Genomic DNA, 14,393 nt, shown 5'->3' with positions numbered 1-14,393 from the left:
TGTCATTGGATAGGTTAAAACCTGATGTCATGGCTACATGCTCCAACATCTTCAACATTTTATTTTCTACTTTCGGGCAATGTTTTGCGAAGTGTCCTTTCCTTTCGCAAGTGAAACAATTTGTGGAGTTTTTGCCTGGAATGCTTTTCTTTCTTCCGTATCGAAGTTTGCGCGATTTTTTGTATTTGTTGCTTGGCTTGAACTTGTTCTTGCTCAATATCGCCCTAGGCTTGGATTTGTTCTGATTGATAAAAAAAACTCGGAGTTATATTTTAATTTTATGAATTCATCACTTGATTTAATAAAGAAGTTTATGATTTTTTTAAAAATAATTTTAATTAATTTTTTAATTAAGAAAATGTATTTTCAACTGTTATAATTATTTTAATAAATACAAAATATAATAAACATCTTATTAGAATATAACTAAAATTACATAAAAAATTTAAAGCCCTACAAATTTGTGAATAAAATAATCTAATATAGCTTATAATTTTTAAATAAAATATGAATAATTAAATATAAAAACTACAATACTAGTCAAAGTTTTTTTATTTGAAGGGTATACTAGTAAAATTCTTTTTACAAATTAAAAAAATATCTTAAGTATTCATTTGATGCTTTTTGAATTCAAAGTAACGATGAATGGACTTTTTAGGGCTTGTCAAAACTTTTAATATAAAATATTTATTTTATTAAAAGGTTCAATTAATTTCAATTATTCTCATTCTAATTATCTTTTTTTTGTTTAATTTACAAGGTTTGATAAAAGAATTTACTTAAAAATGATTTTATTTTCCTTTTATTACTAATATTTTTCTTTTAAAATTTTACTTGTTGTAAAATACTTTAAATTTATTTATCATATCAATTATCAAATTAAATTTATATAAAATTATAAAATAATTTTAATACATTTAATTGATACTTACAATTAAACATGTGTATCACCAATTAATAAAATTAATTAATTAAATATAATAAACTGCAACACTAGTCAAAGTTTTTTTATTTGAAGGGTACCATAGTTAAAAGTAGAGGTGCTCATGGGTCGAGTTGGACTTAAGCATTATATTAACATACTTTATGCTTTTCCAAGTTTGGCCTTGCCCAAAATCTGTACCTAAAATTTTATCCAAACTAGCTCATATTTACAAAAGACTAACCCAAACTCATTTTAGGCTCGCCCATATTATTTTTTAAATTTATTTTTAAAAAATATTTAATAATCTTATACCTTTTTTATTTATTGAAATTTTGTATATGGTCATGTTAATATTATTTTAATGTTTACATTAGAATAATATTATATATTTAGTATATGTTTATTTTTTTAATGTGTCTTAAATTACATAATATATAAAAATCACATAATATTAAGTATTATAAACTTTAAACGGGTCGGGCCAGGCCAGGATTGAGCATTGAATGTTCAAGCACGAACTCGACCCATATTTTAAACGGGACTAATTTTTTATCCAAATCTATTTTCTGGACCTAATATTTTTATCCAAACCTTCTCAAATTTCGAGTAAACAAATAGCTCGAATAATTAACCTATCTAATTAAAATTTAAAAGAAGAGTCCAGGTAAAGGTTAAAAGAAGAGCCATCATCTGATGTCCAACAAAGATTAGCAATAATTATTGGAGTAGCTAATTTATGTTATTATTATTATATTCAATATGAGTTAATTATTTAAGAGTAAAAATGATCTTACTTTATCTTTATCTATAATGGATAAGGATATGGTGGGACAAATAATAAAAAGAAGTAGACAATAGAACATCATTGGACCACCTTTTTAAAGTTCACCATTTTTTATGAATTTGCAAAGACGTGGGCTTTGTTTTTTAGCAAATCAGTTGGCCTTCAATGGTTTCTCTAGTGTCTAGTTTCTTAAATTAATTTTAAACATTTTAATTGATTTTAAAATCAGTAGGTCCAATTAATAACATGGCAGAAGATATTCTTTTAACATGTTAAATAATATATAAATATCAATAAAAATATTTTTAAAATTAAATATTTAATTAATAATAAAATTAAATATAATAATTACAAATAATTATAACAAATTTAAAATTTATCAGAAATGAGATTTAAAATCATCAAAATTTCCAAATTTATTATTATCTCTTTTATTATTTGATCAACTCAATTAATTAAATTATTTTAAACAAAAATTAACTCATATTTATGTAATTAAAATAAATATTATAATATGAATTTATTTTGTAATGTGACATAGTACATATTATATTATAAAAATAGTATACATATACTTTTAAGGACATATAATATATATCAATTGTTATATAATTAAACTGTGAATGTTTAATAATTATTATAACAATATGACATTACAATGTGCATTCTTCTATTAATGACGTGTAACCTAAACCTTAAACATATAATTAATTTTTGGGTAAACTATTAAAATGGTCACTTTTATTTACCTAAAATTACATTTTAGTCACTTACGTAAACGTGTTGTAACATTGTAATCACTGAGTCGTTAATTGTCGTTAACGGTGTAACGATAAGCTGACGTGACACGTTAAATCATCATTTCAAACAAAAATTTTAAGTTAAATTATACAATTGGTCCCCATATTTTTTCGTTTTGAGCATTTTTTTCTTTTATGTTCTTTTAACTTTCTTTTTTTTCTTTATTTTCCATTCTCTTCAACTTCTCCCTTTGTTTTCCTCCCTTCTCCATTTCTTTTAAATTAATGTTCTCTATTTTCCATTTGTTAAAACTAGTCCCTATACTTTTAATTTTTTGAACAATTTAATTTTTACTTTTTACTTCTTTATTTTCCTTTTCTTCTTCCTCTTTAGTTTTAACAAATGGAAAACATAAAAAATTATATTAAAAGAGATGAAGAAAGGAGGAAAATAGAAGAAGTAGAAAAGAATGAAAAATAAAGAAAAAAAATGAAAGTTAAAAAGAACATAAAAGAAAAAAAAAATTAAATTGCTCAAAACGAAAAAAAATATGGGGGACAATTGTATAATTTAACGTAGAATTTTTGTTTGAAATGATGATTTACTGTGTCACGTCAGCTTACAGTTACACCATTAACAACAATTAACGGTTCAGTGACTAAAATGTTACAACACATTAACGTAAGTGACTAAAACGTAACATTTCAGACATAAGTGACTAAAAGATAGCCTATGATAAACAAAAGTGACTATTTTAATAGTTTACTCTTAATTTTATGGTATACTATAATATATACAATATATAATTAAGGTATATTAGTTATATATATTATGATAGCATAATTGTATATAAGGTTACATATCAAATTTTATTTGGCATGTCAACTGGAAATAACATCGCCATATGTCAAATTCTACCGAATTGGCAAGAAATCTTTCTCAAGGATCCCCTCTACTAATAAAGAATGTAAGAAAAGAGAAACAAACGAAAAAGAGTGGTTTATTTGAAATTAAGATTGGTCGGTAAAAAAGTTTTTTTTATGTAGGAGTGAGTCTAGTTGATGTAAGAGGATCCTAGCCTATATACAATTAATTACATATTTAAGGTTTAGATTGCATTTCGTTAATAGAAATATGCACATTGTAATATCATAATGTTATAATAATTATTTTACATTCATAATTTAATTATATAACAATTAATATATTATATGCCATTAAACATGTACGTATACAAATTTATATTATATAATATATCATAATATTTATTTTAATTATACAAATATTATTATTTTTGTTATAAAAATTAACTAATTTAATTGATCAAATAATAAAAGGGATAATTGTAAATTTAAAATTTTGATGACTCTATCTTTTGTTCACAAAAGAATAAGATTGAAGAGAAGCTATATGAGATTTAATAGAATAAGGTGTTAAATGGGATATATTTTTGATAAATTATTTTTAAACATATTTAAATTCATTATTAGTGATTTAAATACTATATTAAATTTTATTATTAATTATTTGATTTAATTTTAAAAATCATGAGAATTAGCTTTGATAATAAAAGCATAGTTTTAATCGTCAAAGATGGTGTATTTAAATCCCACATTAAATAAAATTTTATATATTTTGTAATTAATGTGTCAAATTTTTAAGTAAATTTATAGATTCTAGAATTTACAAATATCCTATAGGCTCCTAATTTCAAGCACAATTTTAATATATTTTAGTGGAGTCAATTTGTCTTACTTTTATTATCTTACGTTGTTTTTGAAGAAACGTAAGGGAAATGAACCTTCTCTTCTATCCAATTTGGCATCAAATAATTATTCGTTCTATTACATTCTTACCAATAAAAATGGCAAAAATCAAACATCTGAATAATTGAGGGACTAAATAATTAAATTATCCAATTTTGTTTCAACATCATGATGCGGCAACTTGGACTTTCGCCTTCAGTACAAATTATTTCAACGTGTCGCAAATCCAATGAACAAAGAGTAAAACCATTAGCTGCGTCCGTCATCCCCTCACTGCGCTGATCTATATTATATATGTAACCGCAGCGATTGCCTCAAAGCTCACTCAAACTCACCGATTTCTCATAAAAACTCTTTTTCACTTTTTTTCTTTCCAATCAATAGTAGTTCACTTCAACAGCAGTAACAGAGTAGATACGAAGTTTAACGATGGCGAATCCTAAGCTCGGTCGAAGTCCTAGCATGAGGGACCGCGTGGAGGACACGCTTTCTGCTCATCGTAACGAGCTCGTTGCTCTTCTCTCCAGGTGCGCTCTTCCGCGATTTTACAGTTCCTATCACCTTGTTCTATTTTCTTTTCCGAATTTTAAATTTTGTAGTCTCTATTTGGTTTATGGGAAAACGATGAAAAGTAAAAGGAAAGGAAAGGAAGATATGTTACTGAAGTTTAGGGTTGTGGAATTTTGAAGGTACGTGGCGCAGGGAAAAGGAATACTGCAACCGCATACTTTGATCGATGAACTGGAAAATGTTGTAGGCGACGACAAAGCTAGAGAGAAGCTAAGTGATGGTCCCTTTAGCGAAGTCCTTAAATCTGCACAGGTCATTTCCCCCCCTTAATTATCGTATTAATTTTTAAGATATTGTTAGCTTTTATATATTAAAAAGGATAAACGACTTTTTTAGATATTTATTTAATTTTCGTCCGTGATTCATGAGGCAGTAAATAAAGTATCTAATACTTTTTAAATGCTTAATTGTTTTTTCAGCTAAAATATTTTTGTGCTATTTAGTTTCAGTTGAACTTTTAGGTTTTTTTTTATTTTTTTTATTTTTAAGATTCTGTTTTCCTGAATTTACTCTAATTCAATTTACAAATGAATTTCTGGATGTGTTTTGTGTTCTTTCCTTACCTCGATGCTGCGTCTTTAAAGGAGTGTACGTAAACTGAAGTTTAGTAGTAATGCTATTTAATTTTCACGCCTAACTTTCAGCCTTTGTACTAGGTAAGCTTTTAACGTCTGCCAAATGGAATATGTACGGTCTCGATTATGTTATTGTATTTAATATACTAAATTGTTGGGTTTTTCTTTTTTCTTTTTTAATAACTACAGGAGGCCATAATTCTGCCTCCATACGTGGCTATAGCAATTCGCCCAAGACCTGGTGTTTGGGAATACGTACGAGTCAATGTTCACGAACTCAGCGTGGAGCAACTGGATGTGTCCGAATATCTTCGCTTCAAAGAAGCACTTGCAGATGTGAGGTAAGCTTATTTTCTGTTCTTTGTAAGTTGCGTTTATTGTTTTTTTGAAGTCAATAGATTCAAAGTACTTGGTTATGTATGTCCTACCTCATAACTCATTGAGATTTTTCTTTTTACACATTGCGTAGGGAGGACAACCATTTTCTGCTTGAGCTTGATTTTGAGCCATTCAATGCATCCTTTCCTCGGCCCAACCGCTCTTCATCCATTGGCAATGGCGTTCAATTCCTCAACCGTCACCTGTCTTCAAACATGTTCCGTAACAAAGATTCTTTGGAGCCTTTACTTAATTTCCTGAGAGCCCACAAATATAAAGGGCATGTAAGTAATCATCAGAGGGGTTTCCTTTAAACCCCTTACCATAGTTGCAACTTCACTAGTTATGTGTTATGTTCCTTTAGATTTTAGGAAAAGAAAATTTTGCCTTGTTTTATGTGTGGTGACGCATTAACAGCTTTGGAAAGGCATATGTCGGAGTATCTATTTTGTGATGAAATTCTCATAACAAGATAAACTAATGAAGCTTTCTCTGTAGGCATTGATGTTGAATGATCGGATACAGAGTATACCCCGACTTCAAGCTGCTCTGGCTAAGGCAGAAGATCATCTTGCTAAGCTTTCATCTGATGCACCATATTCTGAGTTTGAATACGAGTGAGTTTCTATTTCTGTTCTATTTGTATATAGATTCAATACTTACATATAGATTTGTTTCAAGGAGTCTATCGGCATATTGGTAGTGGCAGAGCAATGAAGTTGTTGACATCTCTGTCTGTTTTTCTTTGTTTTATGAATGCAGATTACAAGGAATGGGTTTTGAGAGAGGATGGGGAGATACTGCAGCTCATGTTCTGGAGACGATGCATCTTCTCTTGGACATCCTTCAGGCTCCTGATCCCTCTATATTAGAGACATTCCTTGGGAGAGTGCCTATGGTGTTTAATGTTGTCATTCTGTCTCCACATGGATACTTTGGGCAAGCAAATGTATTAGGTTTGCCCGACACTGGTGGTCAGGTTTGTAGTGAATCTGATATTTAACGTGTAGGATAATGTATATGTAACTATTTTCATTTAAGATCTCCATTTTTCTTATTTAATGTGTAGGTTGTTTATATACTGGACCAAGTGCGAGCCTTAGAGAATGAAATGCTTCTAAGGATAAAGAGGCAAGGACTTGATATTACTCCCAGAATTCTTATTGTAAGTATACTGACTAGATGCCGGATTGCTTTATTTTGTTTTCAACACTTATATTTTGCCTATGTAAATTTGACACATTTTTCCTTGTTGTTCAAGGTGACCAGGTTAATACCTGATGCGAAGGGAACTAGTTGCAATCAGCGGCTGGAAAGAGTCAGTGGGACAGAGCATACTCATATTCTGCGAGTTCCTTTTAGGTCAGAACATGGAGTTCTTCGTAAATGGATATCAAGGTTTGATGTATGGCCTTTTCTGGAGACTTATGCGGAGGTAAATCATTTTCCCTTTCAAAGTTTCAAAGGCTATTGATTTTTTTTTTTGAAGAAAAAAACATTGAAGATTTTTCAACAATCACAACAAATTTAGGAGGACGTTTTCTATGTACTTCTCTATAGGTTCTATCTTTCTTTCTTTCTTAATCTTCTGTCATAACTTGCTTTCCTATTTGTATATCTAATCAGGACGTAGCAAGTGAAATTGCAGCAGAGTTGCAGGGTATTCCAGATTTTATTATAGGAAACTACAGTGACGGAAACCTAGTTGCATCTTTGTTGGCTTACAAAATGGGCGTCACACAGGTTTGTCCCTCCCCTGTCCCAAGTCCCTTTCCCCTCCACTCTTTGCCTTTCACTTTTGCTGAAAGCTTTGTTACTAAATCTTCAATGTGTAAATTACACTTTTTGCAGTGTACCATTGCCCATGCTTTGGAGAAAACAAAATATCCAGATTCAGATATATATTGGAAAAAGTTTGACGAGAAATATCACTTCTCTTGTCAGTTCACTGCTGACTTAATAGCCATGAATAATGCTGATTTTATTATCACCAGCACATACCAAGAGATTGCAGGAACGTAAGTTCTCTCCTTTTACTGTAGAATATACTATTTATTTACTGGACTAGTATTATTACCGTTCATTTTGGTATGGACATGCCATTATCATTATTTTATCTTAATATGTTTTAAGAACATTGTTTATCTTAATATACTTCAAGTCAGCTGCTTTCCTATAGTAGGAGATGGATCCCTTGGGTAAAATATGAGCGAAGTGTTGTTTCACTTTATATCAATTGCTTGTCACACTTTTCTTTCTTTTTTGGCTTCAGGAAGAATACTGTTGGTCAGTATGAGAGCCATACTGCTTTTACTCTTCCAGGGCTGTATAGAGTGGTTCATGGCATTGATGTTTTTGATCCGAAGTTCAATATTGTATCTCCCGGGGCAGATATGTGCATTTATTTTCCATACTCTGAAAAGGAAAAGAGACTGACGGCACTGCATGGCTCAATAGAAGAATTGTTGTTTGATCCTAAGCAGAATGATGAACACATGTGAGTTTCTTCATTCATTATTTGTTTTACCTTATACATTAATGTCTAGAAGAGCATAATCTTTGAATTAGTAACATTTTGATCTGCTTGTTCTACCATAATGTTTTATTTGCTGAAGCACTTATAAATATTCTTTTTCCTTTTTTTTTCTTTCTCTTTTTGCTATTTATTAAATATAATCAAGAATGTTGGTTGCCAAGAGAAGGAAGTTACATTTTGATAACTACTTTCAAGAACCTTAGTAGTTGACATCAAATTGAAACTAGACATTTTGCCTTGTTGCAAAATTTTGCAGCACAAGTCTATGATGAAAATTTCTTGTTTTGCCAAGTTTGTGATGCAAATTTCATCTTCAATGTGCAGTGGTACTTTGAGTGATCGGTCAAAGCCCTTAATCTTTTCCATGGCAAGGCTGGATCGAGTTAAAAACATGACTGGATTGGTAGAGTTGTATGCTAAGAATAACAAGTTGAGGGAATTAGCAAACCTCGTTGTTGTTGCTGGTTACATTGATGTAAAGAAGTCCAAAGACAGAGAAGAGATAGCAGAAATTGAAAAGATGCATGACCTTATGAAAGAGTATAAATTAGATGGTCAATTTCGTTGGATAGCAGCCCAAACAAATCGAGCACGCAATGGTGAGCTCTATCGCTACATAGCTGACTCAAAGGGTATATTTGTTCAGGTATGTGCTCTGTAGCAATACGATTCTATCGTGTTACAACCTCCTGAGATTTCTAATAAATTAACCCCTTCTCGTTTTTCAGCCTGCATTCTACGAAGCCTTTGGACTTACGGTGGTGGAAGCCATGACATGTGGCCTTCCAACGTTTGCCACATTGCATGGTGGTCCTGCAGAGATTATTGAACATGGTATATCAGGGTTCCATATTGATCCATACCACCCTGACCAGACCGCTGAACTCCTGGCAACTTTCTTTGAACGTTGCAAGGAGGACCCAAGCCACTGGACTAAAATATCTGATGGAGGGCTTAAGAGGATTTATGAAAGGTGCGTGTTTCTTCTAATTTACAATTAGAGTTTGGACTTCCATTCTCTCTACCATCGATGCGGAGCTTAAGCAAAGGTTTTGTACTTCAGGTATACATGGAAAATTTATTCTGAAAGGCTGATGACATTGGCTGGAGTATATGATTTCTGGAAGTACGTCTCAAAACTCGAGAGACGTGAGACCCGAAGATATCTTGAAATGTTCTACATCCTCAAGTTCCGTGAATTGGTAAGTGGACTTTGTTCCCTCTTTTAGAGTTAATGGCCTGATGTTGGCAACTCTACTTCTGAATCTCGTTGCGGATTATAATAAAACTTAAGCATGCTTGTGTTCTTTTTCAGGTAAAATCTGTTCCCTTGGCCAGTGATGATTAAAGCTTAATCCCTGGTTGCGCTCGTAGGGAACTGGTAGTATACATACACGGTTCTGGTTGATTGCGAGGATGAACAATATAATATATAAATAAAGCAGATTAGGTCTCCTTGCTATGGAGCATTTTAATTCGGCTTTGTGTTGGAAGTAAAAAATCAAATATGTGATGGGTGTTGTAAATAAATGCAGTGTTCTGGCTTTGGACTGCCTCTTGAAATCTGGTTGAAGATTTGTATGTAAAGCTAACAATGTACCTGTATGAGAACTGGTAAGAACTGCAATCATAAATTCGGTCTCGCTTGCTGCTATTTTTGAGAAATGGTATAATTATTATGATTTTATTACCTGAAGAAAGCAGAAATCTGCTCCATAAATGAATTAGTAATGACTAATAATTATTTTTAATACCATGTATACTCTTAAGCTAAACATAACCCATTATTTACAGTATCATGTCTTCTAATATTAGTACTCATCGGTCTCAAACCTATCACTTTTTATTTCTGCTTCCATCAATGCCTTATCATTTAATCTCCTCAATTTCCAGCCTGCCTTTGCAATTGAAAAAGCTTCTTCCCAAATTACTTCAGAGAACTTGCAACCCAAGTTTCCTACTCCTCAAGGCACAATTTGCCTCTTCCATCACTCTCTAGATGTAGGAAGTCAATCCTGTATGGCTAGCCACTTTGGTATACGAACCGGGAACCAAAGCAACCTACTCCATGGGACCTTTTCACTTCTTTCCCTTATCCCATACCAGATCCTACTGACCCTTTCGTGAAATGGTATAATTATTATCCATTGAATTCGAACTCTTCTTTTTCTCTTTTGTTAAGGGACGTAAATACGTAACACCTAACAAGGATTTGCTCCCTTGTGAATGAAAAAACAAAGTTCGTCTCGCGTTTTAAGGGATTTATTTCAGATTTAGTCATAGTCTAATATAACTACGGTATGCTTGAGGGTTTCGTACTCGGAAAAAAAAAAGAAAGAAAAAGAATTCAAGCTGTTTTTTTTATATAGATACTTCTGTTAGTTTGTTGGAAAATTAAAGCATAATATTTTATTTGGTCTTCCAATTTCTTTTCAAAAATATCATTTTAGTCTTTTATTTAATTTTCTATCTCTTTTTTAAGTTAAAATATTTTTTTAAGAAATTGAAGGGTAAATAAATCATGGTATCAAAAATCAATCATAGAATTGTAAAAGTTAAATGTTTAGATTGAGACGCAATCTTTAAGGGATTACGCACGTAAGGGCCAAACCTTTCAAAATGCTTAACATTTGCAGAAGTGCGTAAATGAAAGTCAAACTTTTCAAAGTGCTCAAATAAAAGGCAAACCCTTTTTAAAGTATTCAAATAAGAGCTTTTTAAATGTCATATATCATGTCTCAAATTATGATTTTATTATATTCTTTTATTTTCAAGAAATATTTTATTCGATTGTCATATATTTTATTTTAAATACGTTAGAATTCACTTAAAACTTACTTAAAAAATCCTTATTAAAAATATTGTTTTAAAAGATTTAACTTGTCCTAATTTCACCATTTAGTCGATTGTAAATGTTTCTAAAAGTACTTTCATATTGGCTAAAAGAGTTATTAAGAAACTGGGGTGGGGTTATGCATTAGCTCTCAAAAGCTGTAATCTATGAGTCTAGTTTTGTGCAAAAACATTTGCAACAATTACAAACCATACGTTATTGTCATGTCAACTACAACGATTACATCCCTTCACACAACATACAAATATTAGTTATTACATTTTTGGTACATTATAAAGATATTCATCCAATTATCCAAAATTTTTATTTTAGGCACTCAAAATAAAAAAAAGTTTACAATTTAAGCACCCACCTTGCATAATTCGGTTATTTTGGTTACTCTTATTAAAATCACAAACGGTAAATTGAAGTGGCAGTTAAAAATTGGTATAGTAATAAATTTAGCCCTCAAAATTTTCATATTATATCAATTTAGTCATAATCTAAAAAATTAACCCTCAAGATTTACAAATGATCTTTTTATATATATTTTAATTTTTTAGAATTAGGACTAAATTGAGACCATTTGTAAATTTTGAGTGTTAATTTTTTAAAATTAAGACTAAATTGATATAATATGTAAAAGTTGAAGGCTAAATTTGTTACGTCATCTTGACATTTGTGATCAAAATGAGCGAACTACGTAATGTGGATATTTAAATTACAATTTTTTATTTATTTTGGGTGTCTAAAATAAAAATAATTTATAATCTGTGAAATTCATCCTTAAATTTTATATAAATATAGAATAAACTAATATTGGAAAAGAAAATAGGAGGGTTGGCAAGTGGTGGTGTTTAATGACAGATATCTGGTAAGGGGGCATAAATGTTTGAAGTCCATTAAAAGGGAAGATTTAAATGTACACATCATTGTCGAAAAATATCATTCATATGTAGAGATGGCAACTTGTGGTTTTAATTGTGATGATATTCTTCTCATGAATGTCAACACCTTTTTGGCTCTTTCTTCCCTTCAACACACAAATGTATGTTTATGTTTACATTTTCATCCCTAAGTTTTAATTTATTACAAAATCTTCATTCGATATATATATATATATAGATTTCAATATTTCAATATTATTTTTCAATTAAAGTCATATTTAATTGTTTTGAACTAATAAATATTGTTTTAAAATAATTAGCGTTACAATTATATACCAATTGCAATTAAAATCTATCATTATAAATAACATTCAACAAAGGGAAGTTATTACTTATTAGCATTGGTAAGTTTGAAGTGTCTCAAAAATAGTGGAATATAATAGAAATTTCAAGTTATAGTCTGATGAGAATGACACTAGAAGATTCATCCATCATCACACATTTATTTAGTTTATTGTACTTGTTATACTATTTTTAAAACTCACCTTTATTCACTTTCTCTATCATTATCTAATATGAAAGCTTATTTTTTAATTTTATATTAATTTTGTAGTTAGTATTATAATTGGAATTTTATACAAATATTCACTTTCGTTTTTTAAATTTTTTTTGAAATTTAATCTTTTAAAATATTTACATAAATTTTACCTTTATTAAAACTCATAATAAGTGTTGAAGTAATACATCTCTAATTACATTTAAACTATTCAATTTAATCAATAAGTAATATTATTTAAATTATTTTATTTAAATCAATTTAGTAAAAATTAAAAGTATAGATCGCTATTAAATGAATTTATATTTAAGTTGTTTTTAATTAAATATGTTTTAATTATGATTTTTATTATAATAATATTTGAATTGTTAAATAAGTTATTTACTTATTTGGATTATAAACTCTTAAATACCCAAAATAAATGTGAAAAATAAAAATTAAATGAAAAAAAACTCTTAATTTATATAAATAAATAAATAAATAAAAAGGGCATTCCTACAATTTATTAGCATTTCGTTTACCAAGGACAAAGAAAGAAGAGATTTCAGCCATTGAACAAAAAAACCAAAAACCAAAATCTTCCCTGTGCTTGCACCACACAACATTTGAAACCAATCTCATCTCGTAACATATGCATGCATGTATATTTAGTTCTTCTTCAAGAGCGTGGCTCTGAGTTCGGCGGGGCAGATCTCATTCACAGTGTTTTCGGGTCTATAGAATCCGGTAACAGGGTCCGGAACCCAGTTAACCTTGTCTTTAGTTGCTGTTGCCATGTCTTCCCCTGTTTTCTTCAACACCGCAGCGTTTCTTGCTGCTTCCTTTACTCCGTTCGACGCTACTCCTTGTGATGTTGCAGCGTATCCCCGTCTAAAAAACAAAACCAAAAACCGTTAAATCACTGTCGCTTTCTCACTTCTTTTATAGAACTAAAATAAAATAAATGGGGTACCTTGAGATAGCGTTAGAGATTCCATCGACAACGAATGTAGAGAAAACCTTCACGTTCGAGAAAGAGCGAGCCATTTTTCTTCTCTTTTTTTTTTTTAATAATATAAGCTTAAAGAGAAAACTTCTTAAACGCTACTGCGGATATTTTGTTTTTGAGGTGGAAAAGGAGAAAGAAAATTCCGCAGCAGTGAAGAAGAAACCGTTCTCCAATTACCTCTCTTTCCCTCTCACCAAAAGTAGGGTTTATATAGAATGTTTAAACGGACCTCCTCAATAGCGGACCACGCTTTTGCTGCCACTTGGCACTTCTTAATCCCGGTTTTTGCTCTTGCTTTTTTTGGTTTACGTAACTTGTGTTTTTTGTATTATGGGTTAATTTCAACCTATGTCCTCGAACTATAGTTAAGGTTTTAAATTAGTCTTTAAACTTCGTTTTGATTGAGTCCTCTTAGTATCAATCTTGGTCTTTCAGACAACTTCATGATAAATGCTACTTTAAATCCGACATCAAACATTTAGACCAAATTGTAAATATGTATACCTATCGCATGAACATCTTAACCTGATGTATTGTGAAAAGTTGACATGTTAATAAAATTTAGTAAGATTATTTTTTAAAATGCACTAATTTGTTCATGTAGTACATATACACGTATTTATAATTTGATCACCAAATTTTAAATATATTTATCATCATATTTCAATTAGCATTCAACGCCTAAGCTAATGATTAATCTAGCAAAATGGCTTGGTTGGTTCAATATTGATACTTTGAATGTTCAGTTATAGTGTTTTGAAGTTTATGACCAATTTAAAATTTAAAGTATAGTTTTCAATAGAGGTATTTAAACCACATTTCCAGGTTCGACTCGAAAAATGAGCTTATTTTTT

The 14,393-nt window shown here is 30.2% G+C and overlaps 2 protein-coding genes across 2 annotated transcripts; one reads left to right on the top strand and one right to left on the bottom strand.

The window, feature by feature from the left end:
- The first annotated feature begins 4,466 nt into the window (after nt 1–4,466).
- On the top strand, nt 4,467–9,929 carry LOC105791444 (sucrose synthase 2). Its single transcript, XM_012619510.2, has 15 exons — nt 4,467–4,743; nt 4,906–5,038; nt 5,551–5,702; nt 5,831–6,023; nt 6,238–6,356; nt 6,502–6,718; nt 6,809–6,904; nt 7,001–7,174; nt 7,366–7,482; nt 7,591–7,757; nt 8,012–8,236; nt 8,600–8,921; nt 9,004–9,248; nt 9,339–9,477; nt 9,591–9,929. Exons 1-15 carry the CDS (start codon nt 4,646–4,648, stop codon nt 9,621–9,623), a joined length of 2,430 nt encoding a protein of 809 aa, XP_012474964.1. The 5' UTR covers nt 4,467–4,645; the 3' UTR covers nt 9,624–9,929.
- A 3,099-nt stretch (nt 9,930–13,028) lies between these two features.
- Nucleotides 13,029–13,715, bottom strand: LOC105791443 (protein SENESCENCE-ASSOCIATED GENE 21, mitochondrial). Its single transcript, XM_012619509.2, has 2 exons — nt 13,504–13,715; nt 13,029–13,421 (listed from the first exon to the last, which is right to left on the bottom strand). The coding sequence occupies exons 1-2, from the start codon at nt 13,575–13,577 to the stop codon at nt 13,199–13,201; spliced, it is 297 nt and encodes a 98-aa protein (XP_012474963.1). The 5' UTR covers nt 13,578–13,715; the 3' UTR covers nt 13,029–13,198.
- Between the last annotated feature and the right edge of the window lie 678 nt (nt 13,716–14,393).

This window comes from Gossypium raimondii, chromosome 8 (genome assembly GCF_025698545.1).
Source record: "Gossypium raimondii isolate GPD5lz chromosome 8, ASM2569854v1, whole genome shotgun sequence".
Classification (NCBI taxonomy): Eukaryota; Viridiplantae; Streptophyta; class Magnoliopsida; order Malvales; family Malvaceae; genus Gossypium; species Gossypium raimondii.
The sequence above is the reverse complement of the archived record's forward strand: the minus strand, read 5'-3'. Positions and strand labels throughout refer to the sequence as shown.